Here is a 21,557-nt window from a genome sequence, read left to right as displayed (position 1 = left end):
TTCAAGCTTCGAGTAACGAGTAAAATCTTTTAACGTTTATTCATTATTCAAAATTTTTATTTAGATAAAAATTTTGCCCTTCTCTGCTGAGTATGAGTTTTTTTATTTTTACGTAGAATGTTCTGTTGTTAAGGTAAGATTTTAGTAATTGGTAGATTGCGTCTGGGAAATATTGTTTTATAGTTTTCAGTAAGCCTTCGTACGAAACCTTATCGAATGCTTTTCCTACATCTAAGAATAGGCATGTGCAGTATTTCCGATTTTCCAGAGCAGTTGTGATTTTGTTGATTATTCTGTGGGCTTGTTCGGTTGCAGCATGCTTTTTCCTGAAGCCAAATTGGTGATCTGGTATTAGTTGCTTGGTGTTGATTATCTTTATGATTCTGGTTAGAAGTATTTTTTCTAGCACTTTGGACAATATTGGTAAGAGAGAAATGGGTCTATACGAGGAGGGTTCGTGTATGCTTTTGTTTGGTTTAAGCAGCATTATTATTTCAGCCTGTTCCCACGTGCTCGGGAAGTACTGAATTCTGAATACGGCGTTGAATATTATGGTGAGCATTCTAATAGCCTTGTCTGGGAGATTTTTGTTTATTTTTCCGCTTATTAGGTCGAATCCCGGAGTTTTGTTTGTTTTCATTGTTGAAATCAATCGTTTTATTTCTCTGTTTGTGGTGCTGCAAATATTTTAATAATAATATTAATATTATCAATAATGCTTCAAATTGGACTGTGAGACGAATTTTTGTGGGCTGTATGAGATTGTTGCAGGATATTTGAAAGTATCGCTGTTGTAGAGAGGACGTTGCGAATGTTGTTAATGATACGGGTATGATCACGTACTCTGTAAAGCGCATGGCGTCGGAAATGTGATATGCGCCATGGCCATGATGTGAAATGATGTAAGATAACATGATCGCGCACTCTATAAAGCGCGAAGCGTCGGAAAGATGACATGTGAAAACATTATGACTGTTGTAAGATGTGTTAGAGTGAAATAAACCCAGTGGAATGATAGTTGTTGAAAGAGATGTTTGCCGAGAGTGTAAAGCAGGTCAGCTTGACCGTGTAGCGTCAAGATATTTAATTCTCCGAAATCGAAGCCACGGATTGTACACGTGAATCGACTGGCTCGGTTCGATTTACGTGAAATTGAGCATCGAAGAAGATAAGAGAAAATTTATTTGACCAGAGAAGAGGATGTTTCGTCCTACAAGAGAAGAGGTAGGAGTTCAAGAATCAACGGATGAGAAGGATGATAGTTCAGCAAAGACTTGGAACGGCAAACAGTCTGGGTGCGAGCTCCAACGCTCTGGTATGCGCACACTTGATCCACTGGCATGCGTACGGAGTTCAGTGGGGAGTGCAACGGTTTACAAACCTGCACTTTTACCACACTGGGGAAGTCGGGTTCTCTTCACAAAATGTTCGACATAGTCGAAGAGAGGAGGGTCCGCCCACAGGAACCGGTATGCGAGATTGGCACACTGTCCACCGACTTGTCGGGAAAACTTACTGAATAGATCGGCGGTGAGTCTTGGAGATGAAATGCGACCCAGCGACAGGAGACTCACAGTGGCAGATTGTACTGCGCAGAGGCCTTAAAGTCGCTGACTGCATCCTAGATCCATTGGAAGGCAATTTGACATTTTTTTAAAGGGATATAGAAATTAGAAGAATTTTAAGTTGTAGAAATGGATATATGAAATTATTTGAAATAATTATAGCGATCTGGGGGATGAGGTCCGACATCTTTGCCCAACAAGAGGACGCTCCGTCGCAGAAGACGAGGACAAAAGGATTGTTTACTAGATGCGGAATCTTCCCTTTTCCGTGAGGCTAATCCGTGAGGTCCCTCACCCGAGGTTCCTCATTGCACAACAGAGGTATTCTCGTATCGGTCTGCGGACTGGTAGATGTTCGCTCCTGTAAGGAATTCGTCCGTGAAGTCTTCAAAACATAAAAGACACAAATCTAAGGAGTCAAGAGGACAGGGCGAGGAACGGTGGGCATCCTCGAAGAGAAATTTGTTTGAGTTTCTCCTGAAAGTACCAGCGTCTTACTCAAGGTTTTTACGTGGTTTTTCCTTGAGTCATTGGACAAATGTCAAGGCGTCAGCTGTCTGAAAAAGGCCACGTAGGTATGAATTTATTTGACACCTCTTTTTCAGACAGGAGTACAGATTCAGGAAATTGAAGTTGCTGCGACTTGAATGTATATGAGCAACATTGAGATTACAGATGAAACGTCATTCATCAATTATTGAGGATTGGAGTTGGCGCGGTCGAAACGACCGCTCGTCGAAGGAGGGGGCAATGTTGTGACGTTTGAAGCCACGAAGCTGACTACGCGTTACAATTGAAAATGCCTCTGAGTGCGAGGATCGATTTATGAATCGTGCGGTCGTTTCGCTGACAACCGCGCATATTTAAAAAGAGAGTCTGAGATGTCACAGGATACAGAACGGATGTATTATATTTGATTTGTATATATTTTTAGATATTTAATATTGTACACTTGTACAGTTGTAAATAAATATTGTGTTGTGTCACCTTTAATAATAAAACAAGATTATGTAGTGTAGTGGAACCCCACAGCGTAACAATATATGTATATATAATAGAAACTTATAAAGAGCTAATTTCTTTCAAATAGTTCAAGTGCTTTTAGTGTCCAAAGGTATGAAAAATTGGATTTTACTATGTATAATAATATTATACTGGGCATTATTATCCATAACTGTGATAAAAGTAAAAAAGTTGTGAAAAGGCAACAAATGAAAAACGGCATTAGACGGTTTCAAAATGTTAAAATGTTCTTCTGAATCATTTATATGTCATGTAATGTACACAAAAATATAACAAAATATTTCTTTGATAATATTGAAATAATTTGGGAATGAAAGGGTTAAAAATCAAAATAAATTATGTTTGGCTACGTACCGCCTTTTTCACAGTGGCAGTCAACACCTAAACAACCGTCTTTGTAAACTAATGTATTAAATTGGTATATCTTGAAAATAACATTGCAAGCGCTAATAAAATGTAAAATATAAAATGCAAACTATCATATTCAGTTTTTCTACTTTTTTGCAGTTGCTTTCGAGATGAATGTCACGTCCATATCGCAGTTGTTCGCTGTGGTGATACTTTCGGAGTTCCTGGTAACAAATTCTGCTGCATTTTTCTTCTCGTCGCTTCTGTCGAAGACAACAACACAGAGAAATATTCTATCGTCACAGAAATTTGACGATGCAGACGGGAATAAACAGAAGCCTCATATTATCATTATTCTTGCCGATGATATGGTGAGGAACTATTGCAAAGGCAAAGAACAAAAGCTAAACGCAAAGGCTTTCATTATTTCTTAGCAGTGGACTTTATTGGCCTATCAATAACAAAATTGTAACATCAATGTTACAACAATAAGATTTTTACATTCTTATTCTACCTCCACGGCTGCATTTTTAATAAAACTACAAGATTTTTTGAAAGAAAAATAAGCGATAACACATTGTCAATAAGACTAATTTTACGCTAGACATGAGCTACATATTGTCGCTTTAGTTTTTAATTGTTCTATCTCCACTAGTTTTTAAACTAAGGAAACAGTTTACAGTGTACGAAGTTTAATATTATAGAAGCAGGAAAGTAGTGAAAGAATCAAACACACTATAATATCATCTGCTGAATAGCTATTTATTACAATATTTAACAAAATTTTATCTTGTTAACAAACGTAAATTTTTAACCGCTGTTAGTATTTGGAGACACAAGCATTAAGAAAAAAAAACTTAAAAGAATATTTGTTGTTTTCTAGGTTCAATTTTCTTTATGTTATGGTGAATTTATATTCTTTAGACCAATGGGACGCGCGTAGTTCGATTAATTACATTTTTTCCGTTCGAAACACCTGTTATAAAAATAACATTCAACGGCATTGACGTAATTAAAAGAAATTGGATGCAAGAATTCTAGAGCCTGCCAACAAAAAACATTCAACAACTCTTTCAATGGTTAGGTAGTTAGAATAGTTGTCTGTTGTTAACAAGTGGCAACTTTCTAGGAAACTGTTAATGTTTCGCTTCGATGTCATAGAAATTTTATTTTACACAAAAATTTTTATTATTTCTTAATCATTCATCATATGCGAGAGATTAACTATTAATGAAATATGTTCTGGGATGAATAGGATACTAAAGTTATACAAGTTGTCCCATCTAACGTGACCATATTAAATATCTCACTTGTTTTCGAAGATTAAAAGAAATGTGAAAGAAGAATATTATATGATTGGAAGGGGCAAATATTGTGATAAGCAAAAAATTGTTCTGAAGATCATATTTTTCGAAATTGCCAGGTCGACGATGATGTTTTAAGTGGGACCACATATTTTGATCGTCCTAGCGTAAAAGTTGAAATCAAGACCAATGAAATAACCTATAATAGTATGACCTTAATGTGATTTTGAACATGAAAAATTCACAAATGTATGGGAGTAGCTGTAAATAATAAAATGACTACGGTACAGGGATTAATGCAAAATGTATCAATGTCGATGGACATCACTTTGAGCACTTGTTAAAATAAATTTTCTGCTCGAAGTACCACTTTCGTAGTTATTTTCTTATTTACAGCTACTCCCATAGATTTGTAGTTTTTTTGTACTCAAAGTCACATGAAGGTCTTATTATTATAGATTATAGATCGTTGGATTGGTCTTGACCTGAGCTATTACAACACAATGATAAAAACATGTATTTCCATTTAAAAAAACATCAATGACCTTAAAATTTTTAAAAATATGACCTTAACAAAATGTTTTGCTCGTAACAATATTTACCTCTTCCACTCGAATAATATTTTCTGCTCATATTTTTGTCTATCATGAAAAAGAAGTGAGATATTTATGGCTCATGTTAGATGGGACAGCTTTTATATCAGAATTCGATATTCACTAACAATTTTTATTATGTTATGATTTTTGTATATAGTTATGTTAGCAAAACGATCATCAAAAGAACTTGTAAAATCGTGAAAAACAGAATTTACTCCATTACCATGAGCACAAATGACAAAGTGATTCAAAATGATCCGTTTCAGGGATGGAACGACGTGAGCTTTCATGGATCAGATCAGATCCCTACGCCAAACATCGACGCCCTCGCGTACAACGGCGTCATCTTAAATAATCATTATGTTCCTGCATTGTGCACGCCTAGCAGATCTGCCCTAATGACTGGAAAAAATCCGATTCATCTTGGCATGCAACATTCTGTTCTTTTCCCGGGCGAACCGCGCGGACTTCCATTGAACGAAAAACTACTACCCGAGGTGAGTTCTTAACTCTTTCAATTTCAAAATTATGTAACAATTACGAAAAAATATTTTCTAGTATTTTTGTCTATATTACATGACGTACAGGGTGAGTCATTTAAATCGATCCCCTCGAATGTACTCGAGACCGTTAATTATACGGAACAATGTTTCAAATAAAATGATTTCGGAGTAATGTTATAAAAAATAAATACTTACTCTGAGGGTAAATATTCTAAATCATTCTGACGTTTGTTATTTTCAAAATAGTTCTTTATTTTACATGTTGTAATCTTGTATTGTTATATAATACTTTATAGTGACACAGGTTGGTCTTTTACTTACTCTGTTTATTGCAATCTCAATATTTCTGTATCGTCTAAAAAAGAAAATGAGAACTTGTAAAAAGGAGTAAAGTAAAAATTATTAGATTCATGGTTCTATGAAAAGTATAAAGTATGCTCTGTTATAAGGAGTCAATAAATTTCAAAAATTAAATTTGATGTTATTTGTTCACATTAAAATCACGTTACCTAATTATAGTAGTGGCCACAGAAATTGCACCATCTCAAAAAAATATTAATGTTTTTGGTTTAACACTCACCTGAGCGGTAACCGTCTGTGTTATTGGGCATTAAAGGTCTGATTTACATTAAAGAAAACATAATTTATTACTATAAATCCAGAAATAGTTCAAAATAAATACAGATATTTACTAAATTTGTAAATGGTGTACACCTTGGACTTTCGGTTGCGAATATATACAGGAATAAATGAAAGTTTTCCGGCTTAAATATAATTAAGTATTGTAAATGTTATTTTTAACTTTTCTATATTACGCTGAGAGTTGATTCAGTACTTATAGAGCCTCTAAGGGCCTTGATAACTGCTTTGCATCTATAGTGCATCAGGTGTACCAGTCTTTTAAGGAAATAATTATCAAATTTACGATTCCACACACGATTGATCACTTCTTCAAGTTCCTTCTTACTTTTAGGCTTCTTGTCTGCACTTTCGGTAGCCAACAATTATTAAAACAATTTAATGCAGTTACAAAGTTTGCAATGTAGGGGAAAGGTGTCTAAAACGATCCCTCGAGGTAAAATGATTCCTGGCTACCCTGTAGTTATTAGAGGTGCTATATCGTAATGTCGTTCTACAATAGTTCTCCCTGCAACATCACTAGTCGTTGCTCGAAGTGCCATGTGAATATCAGTGCTCTGTGTGTTGTCCACAAGAAAAATGTAGAATTACTGCAATTTATCTAAGATAAGGTCTTTTTCAATGTTGTGTAACTTTTGCCATAAACGGTTTAATATGACAGCTGCTTATTGCGCGGATTTAACCGCAATTCAATAATGAGTTAATTAATGTTTTGTTACCGCATGTAATAAGTTGATGTTATATTCAACCACTGAATGTGAGTTGGGTGTTTGGGGTCATATGATCCCTCTCTAGTAGGATAAAATAATCCCCGGAATCATTTTACCCATATGCTATATTATTGTGTTTTGTTTTAGTTACAACCACAGTTGGGCAGAATTTTATTCGAATAATACACAGTGAAAAGCAGCAGTATCTAAGGATATCGTTCTGAGCTTTAAACAGTTAATGAGATTAAATAATTGTTCGACAAATGTCGATTCATTCATAAAGAAGTATTATTTTATTATAAAAATTGAAATTTCCACGTTTAAACAATTAGAAATGACTTTTGAATTTTTTATTCGTTATTCGAAACTTTTTATCTAGATAATGAATTTGCTCATCTGTGGTTACAACAATGCCCAGTCAGTATGAAAGAAAAACAACGGATCAAAGCTGTTTTTATTTAAATAAAATGTAAGAACTGAAATGCTTTTTAATGTTCGTCGTAGTTACTATCAATAGGTATAAAATGATCGCCGGGGATCTTTTTATACACATACATTACAAAATGATCCGAAAGTATGCTTTCAAAGAAATGTGAATAAAAAATATAATTGATCACGTAGCTAAAGTTTATTTAAGCCAATGGTAAGATAGATAGACTAACTTACAAAAACTACTTTACTTTTATTTAAATAATGAGTATTTGTATTTTTTATATAAATTACGCCTCAAAGGGATCGTTTTAGACACCTTTCCCCTATCTGTATATTCGTGAAACTGTGTTTTTAAAAAGTGGTGAAATTTTATTGTCTACTACTCTATGTATTCCACCGAACGTATGACTGATTAGAAGTGTTTACAGAGAAATTCTTCTTCCCTTGTATGACATTCCTGTCTACAAAACCGATTAACATTATGAAATTCAATAATCTCTGTTGCAGTTCTTGAAAGAGGTAGGCTACAGAACCCACGCCGTCGGTAAATGGCATCTAGGATTCTTTAGAAAAGAGTACACTCCTACGTATCGTGGTTTCGACTCTCATTTCGGCTACTGGAATGGCCTCCAAGATTATTACACGCACATTACTCAAGAACCGGTAAATGTCTGATAAAGAAATTTTATAAACGTCATATTTCATCCATTTGAAGTTATTAATTACGCAGGGTACATCATTTGAAGATATGCACGATTCGTCTCAATAGTTTCCGAACTTAAATTGAATGAGCATTTTTCCTGCAAGAAATAGATAATACGTATTCGTTATTATTAAACTGCAGATCTTTATGCAAATATACGTTTTGGGAGTTTAATGTTTTATAGGGGTAGAAATGTTAATCAATTTTATAAATTTTTATTTTTTATTGTATCCTATATATTTTCACATGCAATTAATACATAAAATCTGCTATTTAGTTATTAGTTATTCAGAATAACTTCCTTGTGAAGAAATACACTCATCACATTTCTAATACTCCGTCAAGATGGCGGCAAGAACGACAATCGAGAATTTGTGACTTCAAGATTCACTACTGTGTACAACTTTTTAACCTCAAGTGCTGTTGTACAATATGATTTATTAATTTAATTATTATATAAAATTATATATTACAATTAATCTCTCTCCATTAAACTAAAAATAAACACGAAAAAAGTGACCAATATTATTTTAAATATTCAAATGGCACCAACCGTCGTTGCGGCCGCCATCTTGAAAAAAGAATATTCGAGCTGTTTCTACAATTCGTATCATTATTTTAAACTATGTATCACTTTAGAACACAAAGCAATTTTTTGAACAACTGGGAAAACTAAATATCTTACAAGAAAATTCTATTTTAATTTCAGTTCGGAAACTCTTATGGGATGTAACATAGATAAGTGAATAATTGCAATTTAAAGAAGGTGTTCCATAGGATCCGCAATTCAGCGAGTTTCGTGGTTTCGACATGCGACGAAATCTGTCGGTCGCTTGGGAAACTGCGGGAAAATACTCGACCGATCTGTTCACGACCGAAGCGGTGAGATTAATCAATGAACATAACGCGACTGAACCGATGTTCCTGTATCTGGCTCATTTGGCACCACACAAAGGAAATCAAAATCAGCTTCTGCGCGCACCTGACGATGAAATTGCCAAGTTCACGTACATTCTAGATCCTGAAAGGAGAATTCAGGCTGGTAACTATCGTTTTCTCTGAATTCGAATATTCCACGCGGCAATAAGAGATAGGGTAAACCAGCCAGTGAATGACCGAATTGTTGAATTTATGCACGTTTGAGATTAACGCTTGAATGTATTTATTTATAACAACAAAACAGCCGTTGAAATTGCAATGACTGTTACGAACCCGGGCCGTAGCAACGCGAGAGGCCGGCGAATATAGGTTTTCCAAGGAATATGGTATCGGTTTATTAGTAAGATGCGCGGACGAATCTGACGCAAAGTCAGAGAGCCGCTAGAATGTTTAAAAACGTGGACGAACCTGATGCGAAATCAGGGAGCCGTTAGGAAATGTTAGTTGGTGCTTCGTAACTTTCGAGTTTATAATTCAACTCGAGCGGTAAAGTTGTATCACTGTGAGAACGGTCGACCTAATATTATTCCAAGTTAGAGGAAACTAGTATATCGATAATATTACAGATTTCTGGATCGTGTTATGGGTTCAAAATGAGCTACACAGAATTATAAAATAACCGTATAATTAATCAGTCTTTAGTGACAAATGTGTTGTAAAAGTTTTAATTAAAGGAATTTATGAGCCGCGGCTTGACGTTTAACGGTATCACAGAACTTCCCTCTCGTTTGCTTTTCCGTGCTTTGTTCCTCCGTTTCACACTCGCTACTCTTTCGCCCCCAGCGTGCATGATCAGGCGAACACGCCGGCGAAGAGTGCACACACGATTCCAGAAGTAGCTCTTTTCTCAGCCACTGTCTGACCGTGAATGATGCATATTTCTCCTGGCGTATTGTGCCGATTTTCAACGATTTACAGCACTGTCTGAATTAAGTTTGAAAGAGATTCGAATGATTATTAAATTAGTGGTTTTCTTGTACTGCGGACAGATTTATAAACCCATTAAAATATTATCTATTTAGAAAAACGTGTGCCTTAACCCCTTGCCATATGACATCGAGCTAGACTCGTGGTGACGATCTCAAAATGGATTCAATAAATCTCAATATTATCCGTTTTCTTTTAGTCGAAATAAAATACTATCTTGCTGGTACTAATATTTTACTTTTAAAGCAAATGTATATTTACGATAAGTACAGAATTCCTTTTATTTTTGGGAAACTACTAACAATAAAATAATTCCGGAAACTGTAGACGTCAGGAAAATTGCAAGGTATGGGGTTAAGGGCCTTTTAATCTGACACTTCTGGCGGGCATTTGAAAATTTGTAAGTAATTAGAAAATAATAACCGTTGCCGAAATAAATATGTGCTCAGTGTTAACGCACTGGCGATGCGGGTGTTGCGACTGGATTTTACGGAATAACGCCAAGTAATAATTCTAGCCGAAATACAAGCAAAGTGTTCGCGGTTTACTACAAGGTTAACTGGATTCAAAAGGGGACTTTAGCCCCCAAAAACGTGACGCGACGCGACTCTAAAGGCAACGGTACAGTTCTGTCCCCCGAAGGTTGAAATCAACGGGTTTATATAGGCCTAGAAATTGGTGGGGATGCTATGAAATTTCCATATAAGGAAATCTTTGACGGTTAAGGTTGCGTCATGCTTCCTAGTTTTTTTGTTACTACGCCGTAGGAACAGGGTTCTACTCCCCCGCTTACTCGCGAGATAACGAGACGTAAGGGCGTTTTCTTTTGCCGGGTGCGAGCTCAGACTATTAGAGCAAGAGGTACGAGGGGAAATTCTTCATACGTAACATCACATTTATTTTTCTTGCAATTTTTATAACAATAATTACTTATTCGTATTATGATAACAAATATAATTAAAGAAAATAAAACTAGTATTACAAATATTGAATAGTGTGTTAAATAGGAACTAAAACGACTAAAGCTAAACTACAATATTGACTCCATAAGCCGCAAATTTCCACTACCGCCTTCCACACTAAACTGTCCTCCCTTTAAAACCTAACCTTCCCCACATTACCCCACGCTTGCCCTCTCGATACCTTTTCGTATGCCCAAATATGGGCATGAACATCCTCGATTCCAGCAAACCTTCGCCGACGGGCCAAAACCCCGTCGCTCGCAACCCGACACAGGTCAACCCCGCTTCATTTTGATGGCCTTTTTCCGGCCCTCGCCTCGCAAAATGTCTTGATCTAACGGCTAAAAGTGTCTATTAAAACTACGTGCAGAAATATGCACCGGGTACCCGGAACATTCCCGATACCACAGTATCGTAATTTCGAAAAAATGATTTATGTAGTGCAAAACGTGTAAAAGCCCACTAAATGTCTGCTAGATTTCTGAAACATTTTTAATAAGAATTGTACTTATTAATGTTTGCTTAATACGCTAAATTATAAATATGAGATATTAAAAGTGCAACTACACTCCATTTATAAACATTTAATCATTTTAAATTTATAATTTACATTTCTTTGCCCAATGGACAAATTCAGTGGGATGCAATCAATTAGTGGTTGGTTTACCGTACATTTAAAGAATCTTTAATGAATTAACACTTGTACGGCCACTAGAAAATAACCTGCTTAGCTGTCAATGAACTTTTTATGTTAATAACTTCAAACAATTACCTTACATTCATTTTTTAACAAAAAATATTTTTATGAATAATTTTGTGTCTTATTGACCCCCTAACGCAAGGGTTTTTTCACAACGTGATGTCGCTTGCTCGAGTTAATTTGAGTGCGCGCGTTAGTGGGTTAAGAAGAAGAAACTTGTTATTCTCTTGTTATTATCGAGTAATTAAATGTATATATTAATTTCAACAACTAGGATTTTTTATATCATCTAGATCTCATCTAGATCGATGATCTAGGAAAAATAATGAATAAAATAAAATGAAACGGTCATTCCACGCTAAATCAATAACACTTTAGTTTAGATTTACTTTGTTGTCAATACAGACTACATTTGAACTAAACTGTTAGTACACCATGTAAATAAGAATAATCATAATTTCTATCGACTTTTTTCACTTGAATCGATTTTTTTTAAAATCCTAAAGAGGCAAACATATTCTGCGGTCAGATATGAATGCAGCTTGTCGAAGTCTATAGGAAATGATGTACAAGTCATAAAAAAAAATTCAACCATACATTATAACGGAAAAACCACAATTTTCTTCAAAAGTGTCAAGTTTAACATAGATTCGCAAATACAAAACTTGTGTGTGTTACCTCGAGCGCAATTTTATCATTCTTGATTTTCGTCTTAATTTGGCACGTAGAATCCACCCTATGTAATGTTCCACATTTTTATTAACACGCTATAATATTTACAGCCGTTGTATCGAAATTAGATCAGAGTGTCGGCGAAGTGATGGACGCACTGAGGAGCCGTGGAATGTTGGAGAACAGTATAGTGTTGTTCATGAGTGACAATGGCGCACCGACAGAAGGTTTGCTGAGCAATCAGGGCAGCAATTATCCGCTCCGCGGCGTAAATTTTTTTTTTTTGCATAGTTCACAGGAACCTCGCATGTAAGCTTCAACGTTGAAATTTCATCGTTTTACAGATGAAGGATAGCCCATGGGAAGGCGGGATTCGAGGCGTGGCGGCTATATGGAGCCCGTTGATCATGAAACCGAAACGAGTTTCGAATCACATGATGTTCGTGTCTGATTGGCTTCCTACGTTGCTGTCTGCAGCAGGTTAGTTAAAAACTTTTAATAATATTAATGTATACTTGCAAATATTACCATTAGACGGCGAATGTTTCTATAAATATAATCACTTTGGGATTAGTTTGCGGAAATTTGAATTGAACGGATATTTGTTAACTGTACCGGGGGTTCTACCAGGTTCCAAATAAAATGCAAATCTTGTTATACTTTAACAAACTTTATACTGTACTCATTGTAAGTTTTAAACAGCTGCGAACACTATAAATGCATTTATATAATTACATAATTACTAAAACACCTGCATTTGATACTCATTTTCATCAATATTATGCAAGCAATTCTTATTCTTCTTGTTTTATAAAAACTACTTTTACTTTATACTAAAATAATTTGTTAATCAAAGAACCATGATCTTACACACAACAATCTCATTCCCTTGTCACTGCTTCGTGTTATGCAAGGTCTTTCCGAAATGGTGGTACAACCCGAGCGGATGTGATTCTCCATGTAAAAATAAGTCGAAAATGTAGAATAACATTTTTTCGTACGATGTTGCGTTTTCCAGAATATCAAATTTGAAAATCTATTAGACATATGAACAATTACAATTGAATATGACTTGGCTAACGCGTTTGTTCATTGCACTCTGTTTCTACTTATAGAAACTGTAAAATTGATTATCTTGGAAACAAATCATCGCACGAAAAATGTTATTCCACATTTTCGACTTATTTTTGCATGCAATATCACATCCTTTCGGGTTGTACCACCATTTCGAAAACAACCTGTATATCACTACTTCTTTTAATATAGTGTTTTGTTATCGTCTTTATTCATTACTACTACTGTTTGTAAAATCGTGTAATATGTTAATAGAAAAAAGATGTCACCGGCACGTTAATCAAATTTTTATGAACAAAGAATCAAAAATACAAAAATTTCATCTTCACATAAGTGTTGTCTCACAAATACGCAGGTTTTTAATCTTTTCTTGGCTACAAAACTTTTAACCGTTAGTTCCTGAAAGGGAAAGTGCTAGACGTGTTTACTTGCTTGACTGGTTCCAAATGGTACCCGACCAGTAGGAGGGATGAAGCAGAAACATTTAACGTAGAGATTGTTTCGAGGATTTGTCGAGAATTTCCTGTACACCAGTTTGAAATTTCGTACGTTGAACGTATTTGTCCCAATGATCATTAATTCCTACAAATTGGGAGTATCAGAGTTATGAGAGTAAAACGTGACATCCTTCATTGAAATCTACACTATCGCTCATAATTATCAGGACAGCTGGTCTATACCAAGATAATATGATGTTTTGTAAAAATGATATATTTTAGGACATTTTTTTTTACTTTGTAATAACATATGCAATGTCTATCAAGCTTTCAGAACATCTAAAAAATATTTATTCGGACTTCCAGCAATTTTGTAATGCCTTGTAATTTTACTATATTTGACGTGCTCTGGTAAAAAGCGGCTAACGTGCGAAAACGACTTTTCCAGATAAACGCGTTTAAAGTTATGCACTTCGTAGTGGGGTAGTATGTTTCGTGTTATTTTCAGCTGAACAGTGTTTTACGTATTGTATTTAAGGTTCATCAGGATATGTACAGTGAGTCACAGAAGTATTCGTATCCTCGAAATTCTTAAATTCAAACGACTAATAATTCTTTAACAATATATATTCTAAAATGTTTATCAATAGAGATGTGTAGTGGAATAACTAAACTTTTGAATGATGCGTCGTTTATTGGAAAATAACAATTCATAATAATATAAATGAAAACTTATAGTACGTGATATAATAATATAGTATATGTATAAATTCATAGTAACATAAATGAAGCTCACAAAAGCATTCGTACTCGTACCAGTTATATCCTCGGGTAATCAAGTTATTTGTAAATATTTGTCAATATCCTGTGGCCCTTCAAATTAGTACAAATTAGAATACTTCTACGAGATTAAATTTTCGATGTTTTGCTTAATTTTCCATTTACCTATATTACTATTTCCAATTAACGATATATCATTCGAAAGCTTATTATTGCACAATATGGATATAAGGATTTATTGACAAACGTTTCAGAATGTATATTGTTAAAGAATATTAATCATTCGAATTTACGAATTGCGAGTTTACGAATACTTCTGTGACTCACTACATGTACAATAATGTACATACATGTAGTCCACTGTGTTTTTGAGTAGTGTAGCTTGTACAACCAATTAATTCAATTGTCTACTTTCGTGTATCTGTTTTCGTGTTGTCTACTTTAGTGGTGCCTATAACTTCCAGATAGAAAGTACGTATTAAAAATTATTGTGTAAATATCTCGTTAAGTATTAGGTTTAGGACGTATAAAGGTCAACACATTTTTACTCAGAATTTGATACTCTATCGATCTATGGTACAAAGAATAGGTCATTTCGTTAAAAAAAGCAAGGTGACCTTGAAATCTTTGAAATGCCTCCGCCCACAAAGAAAACACGTACCTCATAAGATGTGCCCTTTGATGCCAATTAAGTTTCGTGACTTAAAATTTTTATAAAGTGTACCGTTAAGTCATTATCAAGGTGATTAAGTTAGCTGAGACACCCTGTATATTGAGCATATTACTATATGATATGATTTAATTTAGTATAACAAACATTCATCGAGGATTTACTCTTAACACTTATGAGCGGGAGTGTACATATTTCAGAAGTCAGCAAGGAGCATCTTAAAAACATCGACGGACACGATCTGTGGCCGACTTTAGTATTGGACAAGCTTAGTTCTCGACCCGAGATTGTGATCAACATCGATGACCTTGATAATTACGCTGCTGTCAGGCGGGGCGATTTCAAATACGTTATCGGCCAAACGGAAACTGGTGGCGCCTGGGTAGGCGCGAGCGGCCAGTCCTCTGAAGGCATTCCTCCAGAATACAAACCTAACAGAGTGTTGCACAGCAAAACGGGTGTCGCTATCTCGGGCGTTATAACTGCCAGGCAGGCGGTGGAATTGAACGGACGAAGGAAAAGAAGCGTAAAGAACGCGGACGGTGCTGCTTTAACAAGGAATTTCCGTGAGAGGATACTCACCGCTGATGAAATATTGGAGTTACGACGCAGAGCGGAAATAAAGTGTAATGTCAGAGAGGAAGACAAGGTTTGTAAAAGAAACTAACATGATATATTAACAGTTCGTGTATTTAACTTCAGGGATCGCCGTATTGTCCTTTGTAAAATCTATGAAGTTTCGAGGAATGTTTAGAAATACTCTTGCCAAAATTAGTTAAACTGTATCTTTTGATATGTAATTTCATGTATCAAACATGAGTTTGATGTCAGAAATCAGCAATAATCATAAAATGCACGACGGTAGTTATTAAATCGTCTCTTATTTCTTAACGTATGTATTGAAAATTGAAGTTGGTACAAAAATTCTTATAGAGAGATTGATGATTCTATTTTATATTTTACTATAATAATGAAAAAATTTATAAAATTGTGAAATAATGAGGTTCATAACACCATCGTCATCGGACGTTAATGAAATAAAGATTATTGGCTTAACAGAAAGTAAATTGAGTACTATGTCAAAGTACATTTTCCAGTAAACATAGATGTTGGTAATTTCATGTAAATGAATTTTGTTGAACTTTTTTTTTTAACTTCAAACAAATGTACACCAGATGGTGCACTTAAAGTCATTTCTAAACTGCAGGTTTCATGCATTTATAGCCTATGGCCTATAAGCCTCTGTGAAATACAACCTTCCATCAGACCCAAGGAGTTTTCTATTTCATTCTGAATCCAATAAGATTCTTAGGAGGGAGAATAAATTTCTACGATTGCTCCTGTCTTCATAAATTACTTTAGAAACTTTGATTTTGCATAAAAATCCACAGTCTAGTTATCACCTTGATTTATGGCAACATTATCAAGGTACGTATCCATTTGTTGCGTATCATCGTATAGTATCACCATACGATACATTTTCACACGCAACGATGCAACGCTTGCCCATCTACATTGATACCCAACGGTGATACGACACGAGGATACGCAACAAGTGGATACCCACCTTTATGCATGGTGCGATTGTTACTTGTTTATAAATTGGTAACGAAATGTCTACAGTTGACCTCTATAGAAAAATTTCTTCTTACTTCTGCTTATAGAACACGTCTCCACAGTTTGTCGAAAAAGCAGTTCACATCCTATATAAAACATTTTTATACAGGGTGTAACAAAAATGTTGGAGAACCCGGAAATGGGAACTGGTGAGGAGATTCGAAACAAATATTTCCTTAGCAAAAATGTTATCCGAGGCTTTGTTAACGAGATATTAACGAAAAACCCCGATCTAAGGAAAAACTTGTTTCAAATCACCTCACGAGTCTCCCATTTCCGGATCCTCCAACATTTTTATTACACCCTGTATAGAAACGACTTACGCTAAAGTTCAAATCATAAATCTTTATTCACTATTAGTTCTGAACAGTATTAGTAATAGTAAGAACTTAAAATTAAATAATTATAAGTTATTTGAGGTTAATCATCATCTGGAAAACTGGAATTTCATTTTTTCAATGAATCGCTTCAATAATCACAAATTCTGTTACAATACTTAAACTTCTTCTCCACAATTTGCTCCTATCTGCAGCATAAAAATGTTCAAATCTATGCCAATTGGCTGACACGATTTCGATATACATTATATTTTGTAATTTCCTTATTACAATTCGCAGGTCTCTTGCGATCCCATGAAAGCACCCTGCCTCTTCAATATAGAGAAGGACCCTTGCGAAATGGTGAACCTCGCTGATAAGAGACCGCTAATCCTGGCCATATTGGAAAAGATTCTACTGAAGCACAGACTCTCGGTGGTGCCTCCTAGCAATCGTGACGGTGATCCAAAATCAAATCCATCGTTATGGAACAACACATGGACCAGTTGGGACGATCCGAATCCGTTAGCACTGAGTTACAGAAACGCGAGTGAAACTCGATCGTATTCTGGGCCAGCGGTAGCTCTGATGTCCGTCATTGTGAGCCTTTTTATCATCGGTGTGGTGACGTTACTTGCTCTGAAGTGTGGAAAATCGGTTTCAAAGCAGATTCTGGATCAGAATGGTCATAAAACGATAGTATGTTCTGGAACTAGCGAAGAAGAGTCGTATTCGATAAGTAAGCTATTAGAGACCAAGAAAAATGGCGTAGTTCGATGCAATGACAGAACTTGACACTTTTCCAGCGGGATACACGAGGTCTGACAATGAGTCTATTTTAATCATTGTCAAAATACATTATAAGAATCACAGGTAGACACAGAAGTGGTCATACTGTTTGTGGCATACAAAGGATCTTACTGGGTGTTTTTCACTCAATTTGACCACTTACAGACCATTTGACGTCTTCATGTAAGCATATTAGGTTGATGCATAAATATTAAGAATTTCTCTACATGAAAATAAAATGTTTTATTTAAACATGAAAACAGTTTATTTATTCAACTATATATGTTCCATTATGTACTGTGTAACATACCAGTTCAATAATATAATCTGTTTGTGGAAAATTGTGCTGACAGTAATACAAAAATATCATTTTGAAAATTCCCATTACTTATGCATCAATCTAATAGTATATTATTCACATTTAATACGTATATTACTATTAATATTCTTCCATATTTTTTATGATAGTCAAGGTAAATGGAACACACTGAAAAATGAATGGCACAACTTTACGTAGAGACATACCAATTTTCATTCTTTTTTCTCAATTTCTACCTCTTGTCATCTCGACTCATTTAATGAAATCTATGTAATCCACACGGTATACTATAACATTATACCGTTGACAGGACAATTTAAAAAAAATGAAACACACTGTGAGCCATGAAAGTACCGCTTGCTTCTGTAAGTTTGTTGTACTTCCTCCAACCTCCATCTAATAGACTCGTAAAGATGCGTGTCCATTTGTTGCATATCCTCGTATGGTATCACCATACAATACATATTCATCCGCAACGATGCAACGCTTGCCCGACCATATTGATACACAACGGTGATACGATAAGATTTTTGTAAATAGTCTGTAGCTGTGAACAAAAATGGCGGCGATACTTACCAAAATTCACACCGTTGTAAATAAATGACAACAGCGTTTTGTTAACACCTGTAACGAAATCTGAGAAACGCCTTCCCAATGCAAGGACCAATTCAGTTTCATAATAATAAAAGGAAAAAAAAAACACGTTCGATGAAGAAATATTTTGTCTTATAAGTTTTTTATTCGCCGACGTTTACTGTTCTCTGTACAAAATTTCGTGGAAATAGTATGTTCGAATCATCAATGAGCAACGGACAATTACAGTAGTTCCACTGGTAAGCAAAATTCTATAATTAACATTAAATTAACAATTCCAAAACATCATGTGACGCGTCAGCGCGTCGCTGTTCGAGTATCCCCTAACCTCCTTCAACAGAGAGGTTGTTCGTGAGGAAACATGGTCGACACGGTGTTGATTTGTCGTCGGCGCAATTTACACAAATACAATTTTCAACGTTAACAATCATCGGAACGTCAAGGAGTAATTATCGGAACAAACGCACGTCCCTCGAATATCGAACGATACCCGAGAGAGGCAACTTACAATGTTAACAGTTTCGTAGCTAATAATAAAATAACTGAAATATACAGTTCTGTTTTTCTTTTTTTTTTCTCTCTCTTTCAAGGCAATGTTTCGTTTACAATGCATCTAAGAACAATGGGCTATACAACGATTTATGATACAATAGAAGTCATCTCCTCGCACTCTCTTCTGGCCACGAAGAGGAGCGACTTTCCGTTTTAGAAGCCTGGAAAAGCAGGACTCTCTTCGTCACCACCGCTTCGAATCTCTCAACGGTGAAGACACGTTTTTCTCAAGTCCCTTTCTTCCAAAAAAATAGGACACGTGTCACCTCTCGCAAGTACAGGCGACCTCTGAGCGATCAAACTAGCCGAAACGTTACTACACAGTAATAGAGTTTTATCGCCTCGGTTTAGTCTAGTTACAGGAATTGTCTTGGCAGTTGGCACTTGGCAGGAATGTATCCAGAAGGCAAGAAGCAGGGTGACGACTTTGCCGTCATCAGCGTCCCATCACATGTGTACGACCTTTGGCGTGCTACGAGAAAATCGTTTATATGTAATGCAGAACTGCACGACTGCTGATTGCTCACGAACAGCGTTACCAGATCGAGGGAATGAAGGCCTCTTTCTTTTAAATTGAATTTAAAAATTTGAAAAAAAATGAAGATATTTATGGACATATGTTCAAAAATATGGACACTTTAAAATTGGCCGTATGAAAATTAATTAAAGTGAACGCTGCATCGAATTACACCGGCTCTACCGGCCCAGCCGTGTGGTACTATGGGCTTCGACGCAGCATTAACTTCAATTAATTTTCATATGGCCAATTTTACAGTCTCCACATTTTTTTAAATTCGTCCATAAAGAAGACAAATAGGACTACATCCTCAATTTTTTTCAAATTTTTCAATTGGATCCTACTATTATAAAATTACATTTATTTAAAACAGTTACAAACCAAATGGTTAAAAAATGTTTTCTTCTAACTGAAATATGATACTTTTGATCAGGTACTGTTATGTCTCCACTATAAGTACCCGGAAAGCTCATTTCGATCAGTTTCTTAGTTCAATAGTTATGATTTATTGAACAAACGTTGACCCTAAATTTCAAACAGCTATAAAATCAACAATTTCTAAAATTTTCAAAAATCCTTCGAGATACTTTTATATATCGCTAAAGACTACAAAATATCCAAATTTTAACAAAATCCGAAAGAGTGCTCTAAAAAGTATCCGATTTCGCGTGGAATGACCCAGTGTAGAGTGATACTGGAGGTAATTGACATCACCTATTCCCTCTTGTGGGAATTCTCCTAAGCTCGTGAGCAATCAATTGCGCAGCTGTGATGTAAAGTGATGCTGTGTTTAATCAAATATTAGAGTAGACTTTGAGTAATTTCACTGCAAACGGGTGGTGAGCTTATTTTAGTATTTAAACTCCTACATTTTGTAGTTAAACAAATTCAGAATATGAAAAATTAATGAAAACAGTTTAGTGTTGCGAATGGTTTAACAACAACCAGTTTCTTTAAGATGGGCACTCGTGTAAAAATCAGTTCTAGTAATTTTGCAAATTAAATATTGTGAATATGTATTGCCATATAACTTTTTTTTCGCTGAATGGTGATAGTTACATTTATAATACTATGGTTTCTATAATCTTGAAAGAAATTTGTAAGAAAAAATAATTCAATAAGGATATCCTTATCTCTTCCATATCTCATACACAGTTTGTGAGGAAGTATTTTAAAATAATTTAAGATACAGATATGTATGTATAAAATTTTATCTAGAAAGTACATACCTATTCTCGACTTTCAAGTGAGTGACCGTCCTTATAAAAACTCAATTGAATTAAAAGAATTATGTTTTACTTCCTTGTTCTTCTTTACTAACATTAATTTTTGTCTCATATTAAAATTTTGATAATGTATAAACACGTGTTATTTAACAAATATTATCATTTTAATTTTTTTTTAGCAATTTCTGCATTTATTTGAATACTATCAATTTTCGAAACAAATTCACAAGGGAAAAACTACTCAAAGAATTAATTTTCCGTTAAATAGTACTCAATCAACTAAATGACGATTAGACGATTGGCAGCTTACCGTACTGAATGAAAAACTTACCTTTTTCCCCACAGCCAATTCAGTAAGACGCTCGACTGACTCTGAACATTCCTAGCTGTAAATACATTTATTATGTAACAAAAATCCATTAAATAATTTCTGTATTTCCTTAAATTTGAACAAGTCTTGCAATATACATATACATATACATATATATATTCTTTGAATTTGTTTCTCTCGTTTCTAACTACGTTATTTCTACTGCAACTCCTTAACATGCTTATGATTTAAAAAGGATTAAGACTATTTAGGCTGTGTCACAAGTAATTTTCAATTAAAGAATTAATTCAGTCTCGTTCTTTATGTATGCT

General features: G+C 35.0%; 2 protein-coding genes across 3 annotated transcripts in view; one reads left to right on the top strand and one right to left on the bottom strand.

The window, feature by feature from the left end:
* Nucleotides 1-1,200: 1,200 nt before the first annotated feature.
* On the top strand, nucleotides 1,201-17,713 carry LOC107189431 (arylsulfatase B-like). Its single transcript, XM_015577961.1, has 9 exons — nucleotides 1,201-1,315; nucleotides 3,096-3,307; nucleotides 5,103-5,333; nucleotides 7,628-7,783; nucleotides 8,601-8,865; nucleotides 12,134-12,291; nucleotides 12,368-12,503; nucleotides 15,185-15,633; nucleotides 17,219-17,713. The coding sequence occupies exons 1-9, from the start codon at nucleotides 1,201-1,203 to the stop codon at nucleotides 17,711-17,713; spliced, it is 2,217 nt and encodes a 738-aa protein (XP_015433447.1).
* Nucleotides 17,714-18,758: 1,045 nt separating this feature from the next.
* The window catches only part of LOC107189450 (golgin subfamily A member 4-like), a 28,518-nt gene continuing 25,719 nt past the window's right edge, over nucleotides 18,759-21,557 (bottom strand). The window contains exons 10-11 of one of the 2 annotated variants that reach the window (XM_015577984.1): nucleotides 21,247-21,301; nucleotides 18,759-19,644 (exon numbers count right to left, since the gene is read on the bottom strand). In XM_015577984.1, the coding sequence (XP_015433470.1) occupies nucleotides 19,620-19,644; nucleotides 21,247-21,301 (80 nt within the window). In that variant the 3' untranslated portion in view covers nucleotides 18,759-19,619. The remainder of the gene's footprint in view (nucleotides 19,645-21,246; nucleotides 21,302-21,557) is intronic. The other variant, XR_001516234.1, reaches the window with a different exon arrangement.

The sequence above is a fragment of the Dufourea novaeangliae genome, unplaced genomic scaffold, assembly GCF_001272555.1.
Source record: "Dufourea novaeangliae isolate 0120121106 unplaced genomic scaffold, ASM127255v1 scaffold148, whole genome shotgun sequence".
NCBI lineage: Eukaryota > Metazoa > Arthropoda > Insecta > Hymenoptera > Halictidae > Dufourea > Dufourea novaeangliae.
Note: the sequence above shows the minus strand (reverse complement) of the source record. Positions and strands in the feature narration are given on the sequence as shown.

Excerpts from the sequence above, each read along its gene's own strand:
- LOC107189431 (XM_015577961.1), top strand. The coding sequence starts at position 1,201 with ATGTTTCGTCCTACAAGAGAAGAGGTAGGAGTTCAAGAATCAACGGAT. Across the intron at positions 1,316-3,095 it reads GTGCGAGCTCCAACGCTCTG|TTGCTTTCGAGATGAATGTC; the intron begins GTATGCGCACAC and ends ACTTTTTTGCAG. Across the intron at positions 8,866-12,133 it reads TGAAAGGAGAATTCAGGCTG|CCGTTGTATCGAAATTAGAT; the intron begins GTAACTATCGTT and ends TAATATTTACAG.